Source organism: Hippocampus bargibanti, linkage group LG04 (genome assembly GCF_051943395.1).
Source record: "Hippocampus bargibanti isolate YZ-2025 linkage group LG04, ASM5194339v1, whole genome shotgun sequence".
Taxonomy (NCBI): Eukaryota; Metazoa; Chordata; class Actinopteri; order Syngnathiformes; family Syngnathidae; genus Hippocampus; species Hippocampus bargibanti.
Genome location: NC_142737.1, coordinates 378,229 through 392,103, shown reverse-complemented (window position 1 = coordinate 392,103; position 13,875 = coordinate 378,229). Strand labels below are relative to the sequence as shown.

Below are 13,875 nucleotides of genomic sequence, written 5' to 3'. Positions count from 1 at the left end.
GATTGCGTCTGTTTTTAATGAGTTTCCATCGAAGGGGCAAAGTTAAAGAAATCAACATTTATTGAAAAATTGAATCACTTTCAACATTCAAAACATATTATTACACAACGAAATATTCAAGCTCAATAATACCTACTTGTGTTAAATCCCGCCAAATCATAGATGGTTTGTCCTGACCGCGCGCTCAACAAACTCTCCACCGACGGCCTCGCCTTCACGCGCAAATAGTAAACGTGTACCGTCGCCGAGCACACAGACATAGGCTACCAGCAGTTGAAATTTGCATACTCGGCACGGCAGCCAATCAGAAGCCTGCTTCTTTCTTCCGGACTTTCGCAAGCGTTATAAAGTCGTGCAATTGCATGTCATTTTCCAAAATAGATGCACAGAACCTCAGCCCAGAAGAAAGATTCGAAAGAAGCGAACAACATGTGTGACGCTACAAAACGTAAATTTACATTAAACCGTGACTGTGAAGTGTACGCGAGACTTATGAAAGGGGCTTCGTGGCTCTTAGGAAGCAATGCAAACGTTGCATTGTGCACCACAATGACAATCGACTACTGCAGGAAGATCTACAGCCATGCACATTTACTGTAAATTAAGCAAGGTAGCATTTGTAGTAGGTACATTCTTCATTTAAAAAAACTTCATGGTTGGTGGCAATATTTTTTTAATGTGATTGGTTGTCTCATTGTGCTTCAAGTTGTGAAAAAATTGGGCAGGCAACTTTTCAGTTAACTACCCTGTTGTCCACTAACTTTTTGTCATGAGTTTCAGACACTGTTTTTACTATCATTTGGTCAAGTTCAGCGGGCCGGATTAAAAAGCCTAACGGGCCGTATGTGGCCCCCGGGCCGTAGTTTGCCCATGTCTGAATTACATCATGACACTGATACAGTGAGACCTCAATTTACGACCTTAATTGGTTCCCAGACAGTGTGTAAGGCGAAAAGTGTGTATCTCCCAAAAAAAATTCCCATAGGAAACCATTAAAATGGGAATAATCTGTTCCCGGGTTTCCAGAAAATATACTTTTCAACTAAATAAGCCTTAAGACTACACACAACATATATTCTATGTATAATAAATGTGATGTTGTATTGTAATGAAAGAAATACACTGCATTGTATCATAGTCACTTTATTTACATCATTTATGGCTTGATGGAATGGCATTGGAGGTCGAAGGTCAAAGGGAATTGCTGTTTGGAACGAGGTGCATTATATGAGGACTGTAATTAAAGAAATAAACAGAGCTGTAAAATAAAGTTGTATTTACCTTTTTGTTGGTTGTTGATGTCTTATGGAAGGAGAGTCACCTTCCATAAGGACTGTTGGTGCTGTTCGGTCGTGCGCTTCCGCCCAAGATCACTCCGCCAGCCGTGGTGGGTGTGTATTATGAAAATAGTGCTTAATATAAGGTTTAATTGTCATCAATTTGATGTTTGTAAGACGAAAAGTTTGTAAGTTGAGGTCTCACTGTACCTGGCATTGAGTGTGTTTCATGATGGCAAGTTGTGTTTGTCTCTTCGGATGTGGAAAGCGAGTCCATGACGCCTCCGTCTTCCACCTGCCGCTTGAGGCGTTGCGCCTTCTGCCTCCTACAGGTAACAAACCCGCCCGCTTTCGTGATGTTTTGGCACATTTTAAAGGCACACATTGTGAATTTCGGGTCAAATACGGAAGAGGATTATGGACAACCTAGCCAAAAAAAGAACATTGGCAACATATATAACAATAATAATAATAATAATAATAATAATAATAATCCAGCGTTCACTCAACCAGGAAGTATAGATATCAAATAGATAGAAAGCTAGCTAGCTTGTTAGCCATTCCAGAGCCAACAGGTACCTAGCTAGATAGCCAGCCAGCTAGATAATGGATACCTAGCTAGATAGCCAACTAGCTAATCGATAGCAAATAGCTAGCAAATGGTAATAATAATAATACAGTAAAGTCTCGTTATATCGATATCGGTTATATCGATAGTACCGCTTATTACGATACTATTTCTATGAACGCAAGGAGAAAATTACATGCGCGCAGGATCGGATATATCGATAGTCCAGTTATATCGATATTTTTTCCGACTCCCGAGAATATCGATATAACGACACTTTACTGTAATAATAATAATGCATTTCATTTCTAAGCGCCTTTCAAAACTCTTTATATACACTTTATATTCACGGGATAAGTTTTTCTGCGGGTGAGCAGCGGCAGCCACATGTGCCAGCGTTCACTCAACCCGGAAGTAACTCAAATAGATAGTAAGCTCCTAGCTAGATAGCCAGCCCGCTATATAGTGAATAGATAGCTAGCTAGATAGCGTACCAGCTAGCCAGCCAGATAACTAATAGATAGCAAATGATGATAATAATAAGACTAATAATACGTGTCTGTGTCATCCTAAAAGTCCATATTGTGTGGGTAATGACAAAAACCCTGGCACTGGAGTGGACACATTTTTGCACGTGTTTTGACAGTGAATGAGTTCAGAATTTTACGTCGAAATTGTTTTTGACTTCCTGTGTGTGTGTGTGTTTTGCGAGCAGCAGCCAATGAGAGCCAAGCACTGCCCGACGTGCTCTCGTTGCGTGCGGCGCTTCGACCACCACTGCCCTTGGATGGTTCGTCCTCTACCTGATGGTGCAGCTGACGACCTTGCTGTGGGCGCTACGCCTCGCTCTGTACGTCTCTCCTCGTCGCACACACACACACACACACACACACACACACACACACACACACACACACACACACACACACACACACACACACACACACACACACACACACAAAAATTTCATTGATCCAGGATTGGAAAAGGCAGCTACTCTCATAGCGTCATCTTGAAGTCAACAACGACAAAACTAAATGAGCTATCTAATGGCTAGCTAGCTAGTTAGCTATGTTTCTAATAGCTGGCTGGCTGGCTAGCCAGCGGGTTGGCTATCTATGAGCTATCTAGTAGCTAGCTAGCTAGTTTTTAATCTATTTGTGTTACTTGCGGGTTGAGTGAACGCTTGCGCATGTGGCTGCCGCTGCTCACTCACAGAAAAAAACGGATCCAGTGACTGTAAAGTGACCTTGAGAGTTTTGAAAGGCGCTTATTAAAATCAAAGGTATTCTTCTTATGATGATGAAAAGAAACTTTTTTTGCAGGTCCGGCCTTTCCCCCGGCGGCACTTGGGAGTGTTGGTTGCGCGCTAACGGCTTCCTGTTGGCGGCGCTGTGCGCGCTGGCCGTCTTTTCAGCGGCGGTGACGCTGCTGCTAGGCTGCCACCTCTACTTGGTGGCCATCAACTGCACCACGTGGGAGTTCATGTCCCGCCAGCGCATCGCCTACCTCAGGGAAGGCGGCGACCACGACGACAACCCCTTTGACCGCGGCGTCCTCGCCAACCTGCGGGTCTTCTTCTGCGTGTGGCGCGCCGTGGCCTGGGAGCAGGCGTACCGCCGGAACCCGCACAATCCCGTCTGAGCCCCACACCCACTCCAAAGACCACAACCGCCAGAGACGCTCGCCACTGTCACTTGCATCTGATTGATTTCTGGGGGGTTTTCAACTCTCTGGGGATGTTCGACCACCTGAACCTCAGACGGGAAGTAGATGGACCAAACAGGAAGTAGATCAGGATGGAACAAGACTTGAAGTAAAAACATCTACAGCTACCGTGTTTTCTGTCGGACAATATATTCTCGATATTTTCCCCTGAGTGTGAGCAGACCACCGTACAAAATGCTATTGCTTCTCTGCCTACGCGCTGGGTTTTTGGACAAAGCTATTGCCCCCTGATATTTTGACTGCTACGTGACGGTTACCGCTGTCTATCCCTTTGAATAATTGGCCAAGGTACGTACATACTTTGTTACAGAGTTGTGGCCGCCATATACTCAACTTCACAGGTTGATCACGCCACAGTTGGCTGTTTTCTACTTTTCCGTGATATAGCTGGACCTTCCTTCGTCCAGCTTTGTGTCCGGGTTGTGCTCCTCCTGTCATTTAGATCGGCAGGCCAATCAGCATCACCGTATCCCTCTAGTTTGAACTTTTCTTCACATTTTCTGAAATTAAGTTTTTGATCTGTCGTAGCTTTTAAAGGGCAACCGACGTCACTTTTTTGTTTTTTAACTGACATCAGAAAAACGTTTGATAGCATCTAAAGTACCCAAAACACGTAGTATGATATTTTTAGTCACATGCAAAACACCAATCTAAATGACTTCAAGTGTCCAAAATCTGCAAAAAAATTGAGCTGCGAATTGGGCATTTTCAGAAAGTCCCGCCCCCAGTTCGTGACGTCACGCCAAGACGTCTTGCATTGCTGGAGAATCCAAACAATGGCTTCAGATTGGGAAAAGATGCTTTCTTGTTACACATCCATTGATCAAGAATTATATGTGCCATTTTGAGGCAACATTGGGGGAAAATCTCTCACAAAAAAAAGAGGCACAAAATGGCGACCTCCAGTGGCCACCTCCACTTCCACAGGCTGATAAATACCATATATGGCGCTTGGATGCCCTCTTCTGGCAGCTTTTGGGTGCAACGCGGTTCTCAGACCAAACATGTACGGCAAAATACATTGATGTGATGGAAGGACGCTACAATGCGTCTTTTTTAGGTCAGGGGGCGGTCCTTTCATGACGTCACGTGAGGACTCATCACCAACTCAAAAACGACTTCCTGAATATTCAGAGAGAGTCTTAAAAGGTCAAATATAGCGATATGCGGTGGAATCGGATTAAAATACGCTCTGTAGAAGTCATTTGAAGCCATTTTACAAATGATGGACACAACTTGTCCGGAGACGTCGGTTGTCCTTTAATATTTTAGTCAGTGTTTAATTGCAGTCCAATGCTGCAGTTTTGGTTCAGCTAGGTGTTGTACAACCCAGCTTAAATCAGGTGTGATGCATGTCATGATGTATATTAAGCTGCCCAATCTCTCTGTACCCTGATGAGTTGACAACTTCACCCTCACTGGTCATCGCTGGTCAGTAGAGCTCCACCCATGTTTATCATGTATATAATGTATGTATATAATATAAATAAGATAAAACAGGAATCAGAATGAGAAACCCTTGAATGGTCCACAATGGGGACATTTGCAGTCCACAGCAGCGATTTGAAAGGGGGATGGGTGAAAGGATAAAAAAAACAAGATCTTCTAAGCAGAGTAAAAATGTCAGCAGACTGTGATGTGTACTGTAAATGTGCAAAAATGTTTCCGAAAAACCAAAATTGTACGTAGTGCCAGGTATCTTGATATATCATCAAATCCTACTTTCCGTGAACGTTACATGGGTGGGGACAGAAAGCCAACATTCCCCCAAACGTTCCATATTGGGGTAACTTTTGGGTTTTGGGCCTCATGGCCAAAACACGCCTCATGACAAAGATAACGTATTGTCAATCTCGGCCACGGGAAGGTGCCGCAACTAAAAAAAAAAAAAACAACTAAAAAGCAAGGCTTTTATTTTGACATTGTTCATTACATGTGCACGATTATTTGGAGGCAGACGATGTCGAAGTTCAACAATCTAGTCCAACTACAGAGGGTGGCGTGAGCAGAAGTGGACATCAGGAAGGACACAAAGCTGATGGTGAACTCCGTTTTCCCGTCCAGCCTTCACATCAGCTGGACGCTCGTCAGCAGCACGTACCAGATCTCCAGCCACTTGATACTTTGCAAGTCTTCAACTTGATACTTGTGATCCAGCCGCTGCACCTCGTTCAAGGTCAGGCGGAAAGCGTCAGCGTCACACGAGATGACAATCTGCTCGCAAACAAGACCAAACAGGAGCAACCAGATTGGTCGCCCGTCAGTCTTCCACCGAGGACAGTTCAAAACACAGAAAGCTGCAGGCCCATTTCACGCTTTGCAGATATGATGCTAGGTGCTAGTTGACACCGGTGACAGAAAAGGCTCCCCAAATAGAAAGAGGCAGAACGTGGCCATACCTTGAAATCCCGTCCGGGTTCGACGGGACGCTGTTGGGCAAATTCCTCCGTCCGCTTTTCTCCCCACGAGTTGTCCAATTTGGAATTGAGCACGAGACTTTTTGTTCCAAAGAAGAGCGCCAGGCGCAGCGCCGTCGTCACATCGTCGCTGTCTCCATCGTCGCGGTCGTCCACCATCAAGTTGACGATGAGCCTGCCGCAGAAAGGTGTTGCCGTGGTCACGGGGCTTTGTTGAAGGGATGGAGGAGGAACAGCCTATTACCTGGTTGCGTTGGCATTGACTCGTCCTCTGATGACAATGCTGCGGTTGACGCTCAGGCCGTAGTCCAGCACACCTTTGAATCCGCCCTTCTGCTCACACGTTGGAGAAAAAGGACAATCATACAACAGGTCGTCTTGAATGAGGTCAACCGAAGACGCATCGCTGATGGATGGATGGATTGCCCCATCTGCTGAATTTTATCGATATAGCGTAACAACTGAAGACTAAGCTTCGACACATAAATGAGATTGGTTTAATCAACATTGGATGTTTAAGAATGTGCATCTATAAAATAGTCCAATCAAATTGACGGCAAGAACTATGGATTTACCGGGTTGGCAAACATGGTGAGCAGGCACGAACAGGAGATGTTATCCGAGGAACAGGAAGACTGACTGAGGTTGCTCGCGCAGACGGGTGTCTCCAGATTGGTCGGCGGACTGGTAACAGTAGGACAGCTACAGTTGCAAAAATAAGGAGTGGAGTAAGAGTATGGCAGAAGACACACTTCATTGCAAGATTGACATGAAAAATCCAAAGAACACGGCCGAGGCTTCACCGGGTCAAATCATACATTCAAATTGGATAGCGGAGCCAATGGACTGTCATCTCAGAGAAGATCAGGCCGAGACCAAAAATACAAAGAGCAAACATGAAAGTCACCGCTTAGGCAGGTGCAGCCATACCAATGAAAGGAAAATGCATTGTGAATGTGTGTGCAGGGAATCCTCGGATTGTCGGCATGTGAGACTCCACCGAGTGAAGAGCGTTTTTGTCGTGGACTGACAAAAAGAGACAGTATTTGATCGACTGATGGAGCAGTACAAAGACTTGTTTCAAGGGTTAGGCTGCCTACCAAGAGAACCACAATCAGAGCGGGCAAAAGTGTGCCACCAGTCATACTTCCATGCAGGAAAGTCCCAGTTGCTCTACAAAAGCAGCTCAAGTCAGATGAGAGCCTACGAGAGGCACGCGTGTCAATTGCCTTCTCCCTCCAACCAAGACGGCAGTCCTGAGAAAGAACCTCAACTCTATCCACAAGTTGTATCATTTACCCAAACCGCTTACACAAAGCAAGGCATGGTGTCAGAAGTGGGATTCTGGCCATCTGTCCCTCCCAGTTGTGGACCAGTCTTTTGTCCGAGGAACGTCGACGGCAGACTTGCTGCAAACCAAACGCAGATTGTAGCCAGATGTATGCGCAACAACGATGGAAAGGTCGCATCGTACCACTTCGCTTGCAGATGTACCCTCTCTCGTTAGCGCAGTTATCGTTATTCCACTGGCCGTTGTTAATGGCCACGGAAAGACAGTTGTCTCGCTTGTAGCCGTTTGGGTTCCCTGTAAGGAAAAAAAAATAAAGATCTCGCAACATTGTCGGTTGAAAACCATGACAGCGCTTTGAAATGCACCTGCACTCCAGTGTTGGTATCCGAAGGGGGAGCCGTCTGACCACGCCCAGGCACCTTCACGGCGGCCGCCCGCCCACAGGGAGATCCCGGTTGGGCTGGCCTTAATCGCACCTAACAGGGGACAGACAGTCCTTTAGGATTCCGCCGGGATACGAAAACATGCAAACCAGCAAGCGAGCGAGTTGAGAATTGAACCCAGAACTTTCTCGTTTGTTGTACCTTGAATGAAAGTCTGTGCGTAGGAGTCGGTGATGCTGAGCAAGTCTGCACCCTGTTCGAGGCAGTCTTTTCGCGCATCATCCCAGGGCCTCGCCGCCAGGTAATGGATCAGGTAGCAAAAGTCACCAAAGGGATCCTCCAACCACCAGCCGCATTTTTCAGTCCAGCCTGCAAGGAAGGAAAAGGCTTCTTGACAACCAATTGCTTGGTGGAAGGACGAGCAGTGTTTGCGAAATCCACCTGGTCCCGATGGCATCTGGAGAGGTTGCCCCTGAGCCTTGGCTGCAACAATGGCACAATTGGAAAATATCAGCGAGCGTATTAGAAGACGTGCAAAGAAAGGATGAAGACGTTTTGGACCTTTTTTGCAGATGAAACCATATCCGTCTGTGCAGTCGAGGCCAACCATTTCACCGGAACGCTTCATGCCAACGCAGTTCTCGGCCTTGGGGTCTTCTTCCCACGGAAACAAATGCTGTGCATCACAGTTGTCACGTCGTTTACTTGGAATTGTGTGATTAGTTGATGCTGATGATGAGTTTTCTGAAATTCTTACAAAACTAACTGGAGGCGTTTCACTTACTGCAACTGTTCCGTTAGTGAACCCAGAGTTGAGTGCCACCCACATCGGTGACGCCTCGCTTACTTTGTCTTCAGGAAGGAGAAAAAAAAGCATGTTACATTTTCTTCTTGCACTTTTTCTTCCTTTGACAACTTTGCTGCTGTGAATTGTGAATTTCTGCGTTGGGAGACGAATGAAGGTTGCTCTAATGCAGGGGTGTCAAACGCCGGTCCTCCATGTTTTCCAAGTCTCCCTGTTGCAAGGCACCTGATTCAAGGACTCAATGGACACACCTGATTCTCACGATCAGATCATCAGCAAGCTCTGCGGAAGCCTGACGTGAGCCCGTTCCCCTGAATCAGGTGCGTTGCAATGGGGAGACTTGGAAAACCGGTAGCTTGATACCCCTGCTCATCCAACGATGTACGGCGAGATGATCCTGACGTTGCAACCAATCCCTGAGTGACAGTCTCGATGCTCACCCTTCAAGAAGTCCACCTCGCTCTGCGAGTGAAAGCTGACAAGGTGACCTTGATCTGCCTCGCAATAAGCCTCTGCATCCTGCCATGATTGTGTCCAACCAGCTTGGAATTGGTAGCAAAAATCGCCATGCGGAAGATAGTCGGGGTCGCAGTGGGAAGCTAAGTGGAGAAATATTGATCAGAAAATCTTGAAGGGATTGAAGATTGTTGTGGGAGGAGCATCTGTGAGACTCACTTGGCGCTGGAGTCGCTTGGCGGTTTTGACTTCCTGTCTTCTCACAAATGTAACCGAGAAACCTGCCAATTTTCCTGGTTTCCCATTTTCCTTCACTATCTCCTTTTGGGGTCAACAACAGAGACGTGTTGGCTTTTGTGATGGAATTTGTTCAGCGTTTGATGAACGCAAACGTTACCTGTCATGATGACTCCGCAGTCCTTTTCATTTGCAATGTTTTTGGGCCATCCGGTTCTGTAGTTTCTGTAGTCAACGGGGGTTTTGTCCACCCACTGGAATGTCCCATCTTGGTCCTTGTCTGGAACACCAATGATGGTGAAAAGTTCAGTACGTGTGATTCATTGACAAAGCCAATATGTCCAAAACATGAAAATACAACTTATTCCGAAAACTGAATGGAGCCCATTTTGCTCGGCATATGAAATAGCTTACGGCTCTGATAAGTCAGCCAAAACCTATTTTGGCTACGACTTTGAGCCGTATGCAAGCTATTGTCCAAAAATGGACAGATGGGGAAAGCAAATAGTGTACCTGATAAACCAATCCAAAACTCCGAGACATAATCCTGTTTAAAGTCAGGAAGTATGCCATTGATGAAGGATTGTTCATAATGGCTGCAGGAAAAATAAATGGATAGGTTGAAATCAGAACAACGTGAGGAAGCACAAAATCCATTCATTCATTCATTCATTCATTCATTTTCCAGACCGATTTAACCACACAAGAGTCGCAGGGGTTGCCGGAGCCCATCCCAGCCGTCTCTGGGCACGAGGCGGGGCACACCCTGAATTGGTCGCCAGCCAATCGCAGGGCACACCGAGACAAACGCTCATTCGCTCTCGCACTCGCACCCGCGAATCATTTCGAGCGTTCAATCAGGCTGCCGTGCCTGTTTTTGGAGTGTGGGAGGAAGCCGCAGCGCCCGGAGAGGACCCACGCGGGCCCTCGGGGAACGGAGTGGGATTTGAACTCGCGGCCTCGCACTGCGAAGCGGCGAACCCCTGGCATGTGTTTTAAAAGGTTAAATATAGCTATATGCGGTGGAATCTTTGTAAAATACGCTCGGTAGAAGTCATTTCAAGTGATTACGCAAATTATGGACACAACTTGTCCGGCGGTGTCGGTTGTCCTTTAAGAGGATGAAGCCATCTTACCCCAAAAGCACCCAGAGTGTACCTGTTGATGACGAGCAGGTGAGCCCCCTTGTCGGAGCATGTGCGTGAAGCATAGTTCCATGTTTGGAGCCGGTAGGTTTGGCTTGTCAGCAAGTAGCAGCTTCCGGAGAATCCCAGCCATCCGTCAGGGCAGATGGCTGAGGAGGGACATGGTCAGTGTGCCTTTCTCGGTTTTTACTGGTGTGTTCACATTTGTCCTTGAAAATCAGTCATGCTGCTGAGTTTTGTCACGCCGCAGATGGACTGCAACAAAAAACAGAACAATGGCGGAAGGACTCACGTTTAGCGCGCTCGCAGATGAATTGATACTGCTTGTTGCACCACGAAAGACCCATGCCGTGGATGGACACCAAACCACAATTCCTATCGGGCGTCTTGCTCGGCTCACCTTCCTGCCATTTCCTGGTGCAAAACCAAACCACTTGTCAAATCTGATGGTATTTCTCATTGACTGTTGGAATAGCCTGCTGTGAAGAAGCGCTTGGCAAGCCATCGCCTCCTCATGGCACCTGCTACCCAATCACCGGTCCACCCGACTTCCGCGGTTTTGGACTGTTGCGGGTGGTCCCGGTCCCCATGAGCCACTCAGTTCACCCAGGCGGACATGGCAAGCTTGCAATGACATTAGTGAAAGAAAGGACATACATTCCTTGGATGTCGACAGGACTGCCATCCAGCCAAAGCCACACGCCCTCGGTGATGGCATCCGTCATACCAATCCAGTAGTCGTCTTCCCAATCGAGTCTCTTTGGACACGTCAGCCAATACTACAAGATATGGTACGTGAAAATTAATACACAACATACGACTGCGCGGCAGAGGTGATGAACACACTCGCAATTTGTCAACAATGTGTGCTCGAATCAACGTTTTTGGGGGGAAAAAATCTGGTGAAATGACAAGCGGACACGACCAAGATCTGTGTCCGCTCAGTCGTACGGGAGTGGTCCATCCATGAAAAGGAATCTGTGTAGGCTCTCAGTCGTACAGGAATGGTCCATCGATGAAAAGGATGACGGCTGAAGAAACCTTTTCATTCATCCATGAAAAGGTTTCTTGGGCAGTCATCTGTGCTTCTCCCAAGGTTGCGGGGAGCAGTGGACGACTCCCTGAAGCTAATCTGATGACTTCCTTTGTCAGGTCTGATTCTGTTCTACGACTGGCACTGATTTCCCCCCTGAAAGGGGCAATCGTCAGATTAGCTTCAGGGAATCGTCCACTGCTCCCCCCAACCTTGGAGCAGGAATTTATTAGAGCGGAGGTCTGGCACCGCCACCTGTCCATTAGGGCTATATATATAGAAGGCCAGAGCGACCAGCACAACTTTAGTTCGCTGACAAAGCTTTTCAGATGAGGAGCGAACTGTCCGACACCTTCAAAGAAGTCCAGATGCCGGCGGAAGAACCTTTTTTTTCATCGACAAGACAAGACAGTCAGCAAACGGTTGCCAGGTTGACACTTGGCTAATATGGCGCCTCACCAGGTCGTCATTGCCCTGAATGATCATCAAGTTGCTGTTTAATGATAAACAGAAGGCGTGAGCTTCGTACCACGAGCCTCGCTCCACAGAGTAGAAGTAACATTTGTTCTTGTACTCTCGCCAGCCTTTTTGGCACTGACATTGTCCTGGAAATAATCATCATAATAATTAATAATAATACATTACAATCATACATTTTGATTGCCTTTCAAAGCTCTCAATGACACTAGAATCACAGACAAGGATAGCTACTAGAATCAATAAAATACAATCACAAATAGAATGCAATCAATAAAATACAAATGATCAATAGAAACTAGAGAGCTACATTGGGACCTTGGTTTACAAACACCTTGCCATACAAACTTTTCGGTTGAAGAACGATGAAGTTGATGAAAATGAAACCTCGGCATACGCACTACTTTTCGGGATACACACGGAGCGCCGCCCCACCGCGGCTGGCGGAGTAATCTTCGGCGGAAGAACAACAAATCACACGACCGAAAAGCGTCTCAGCCGGCTTACCTTTCCACACCCCCTTTCTCGAAGTGCACACGTCGTTCTTCAAGGATTTATCACGGATATTTTTGCTGTTATGGGACCGAAAAAGACCCCACCAAAGGCTCGTGTTCAGCCGAAGAAGACAAAAAAACACCAACAAGGTTTGGGCTGTCTGTGTCATTGTTTAAGATTAAAGAAAGGTTTTAAATTGACCTCCCCTCGCCCTCCCTGCTTGTCGTCAAGGCGACGTTCCTCAGCAAGTTTTTCATGCAGTTGAGACCGGCCTTTTTTGGAAAAAGACGGCTAACCGGACCTTCATCACACAGGAAGAGAAGTCTGAACCATCAAGCCATCAACGACCATCACAAAGGTCAATAAAACCAGTGCAGTGTTATTTCTTTCATCACAATACAATAGCACATTTATTATACATCGAATAAGGTATGTTGATGTACACCTTACATTACCTGTACGTTTCCTATGGGAAATTACTTTGCGCCTTAAACAGTGTCTGGGAACCAATTAAGTGCGTAAGCCAAGGTCCCATTGGAAATCAACGAGGAGGCATTTTTGGGAGGTGCAAAATGCGCGCTCAGTCGCTCGAATGTCCTCTTTTAAAAATAAAAAAACAACTCACCAATTGCAAGCAGAGACGCGAAGGCAAGCAGAAAAAGCAATTGACGGCTTGTTTTCTTCATCTTTGACCTGAAGGGGAAAAAAGGCTTCTTCGTCTGCAATTGTGGGACGAAAAAAAACGTGGGAGAGTGAAGTGGCTCCGGTAAGTCGCCGCTTTTCTACCCGCACGTTGGAGGAGCTCCACACCTTTGTCATTAAATTAGCTTTGTCAGAGAGGGCGTGTCTTTATGACGACACCCGACGCGTCGTGACGACTCAGGAGTCGCTCGGTCCTCTCCGATGATGATGTTGACAAGGGGAAAAAAGACAACAAAGATCCTCCTAGCTCCTCCTCCTCATCATCATCATGAAGCCCCACGTGGACTCTTGCGTTGCATCGGAAGATAAAGTGAAAAGTCCAGCGTCTCAACAAACATTTGTTTTCCTTAATTCCTTCAAAAGCCTTCTTGGAATCTCCTCCTTTTCCCCCCAAGCAAATACAAATGACTTTGATCCCTCATGTTGGCCCCCAAAGTGATGTGAAGATGCGCCAACTCTGCTCAAGGCGAGCTCATATCACAAACTTGAATTTGAAAGACACTTTTTGGGGGAGTTCATTTTGCCATCACGATGATGTCAAGAGAGTTTGCTGTTCCAAAAGGCACGGAAGGAAATTCAGTGGATGATGAGGATGAGGATGAGGATGAGGGTGAAAGGCGCTTTCATTCATTCATTCTTGGCCCATTGAACAAGGCCGAAAATGTCTTTGGGTTGAGTTTGTTTGTTTGTTTGTTTGTTTGTTTGTGTTTTCTTGCCCCGCCTCCGTCGTCGCGTGCACCTTCGACCCTTTGCCCTGGCGTGGACAAATACTGTCACGGTCATCGTTCCGAAATGGTCTCGTGGTGATCCTCGCGAGACATTTTTGTCCTTGGTCGGCGCCTTAATTGCAAAAGTCTTTTT

At 46.5% G+C, this 13,875-nt stretch overlaps 1 protein-coding gene, 1 long non-coding RNA gene and 1 pseudogene across 3 annotated transcripts; 1 reads left to right on the top strand and 2 right to left on the bottom strand.

Moving 5' to 3' along the window:
• Positions 1-1,336: 1,336 nt before the first annotated feature.
• Positions 1,337-5,015, top strand: LOC148898581 (palmitoyltransferase ZDHHC12-B-like; annotated as a pseudogene). Its single transcript, XR_016114609.1, has 3 exons — positions 1,337-1,609; positions 2,561-2,695; positions 3,171-5,015. The product of XR_016114609.1 is annotated as a palmitoyltransferase ZDHHC12-B-like (transcript).
• A 454-nt stretch (positions 5,016-5,469) lies between these two features.
• LOC148898580 (macrophage mannose receptor 1-like) lies at positions 5,470-10,715 on the bottom strand. Its single transcript, XM_088995408.1, has 17 exons — positions 10,600-10,715; positions 10,321-10,456; positions 9,676-9,758; positions 9,323-9,442; positions 9,145-9,246; positions 8,910-9,068; positions 8,449-8,516; positions 8,226-8,340; positions 8,106-8,147; positions 7,866-8,033; positions 7,647-7,757; positions 7,465-7,575; positions 7,303-7,399; positions 6,566-6,692; positions 6,235-6,323; positions 5,973-6,165; positions 5,470-5,787 (listed from the first exon to the last, which is right to left on the bottom strand). Exons 1-17 carry the CDS (start codon positions 10,652-10,654, stop codon positions 5,641-5,643), a joined length of 1,923 nt encoding a protein of 640 aa, XP_088851534.1. The 5' UTR covers positions 10,655-10,715; the 3' UTR covers positions 5,470-5,640.
• Positions 10,716-10,788: 73 nt separating this feature from the next.
• On the bottom strand, positions 10,789-13,336 carry LOC148898579 (uncharacterized). The gene is made up of 3 exons (XR_016114841.1): positions 12,938-13,336; positions 11,800-11,945; positions 10,789-11,086 (listed from the first exon to the last, which is right to left on the bottom strand). It is a non-coding gene; the product is annotated as an uncharacterized LOC148898579 (long non-coding RNA).
• Between the last annotated feature and the right edge of the window lie 539 nt (positions 13,337-13,875).

What these genes read in the sequence shown, in the direction of transcription:
- LOC148898580 (XM_088995408.1), bottom strand. Translation starts at nt 10,654, where the DNA reads ATGGGTCTTTCGTGGTGCAACAAGCAGTATCAATTCATCTGCGAGCGC. An exon ending in CATCTGCGAGCGCGCTAAAC is followed by an intron (nt 10,457 to 10,599) that starts GTGAGTCCTTCC and finishes GTCCCTCCTCAG; the next exon opens with CCATCTGCCCTGACGGATGG. An exon ending in CCAGATGCCATCGGGACCAG is followed by an intron (nt 8,034 to 8,105) that starts GTGGATTTCGCA and finishes CCTTCCTTGCAG; the next exon opens with GCTGGACTGAAAAATGCGGC.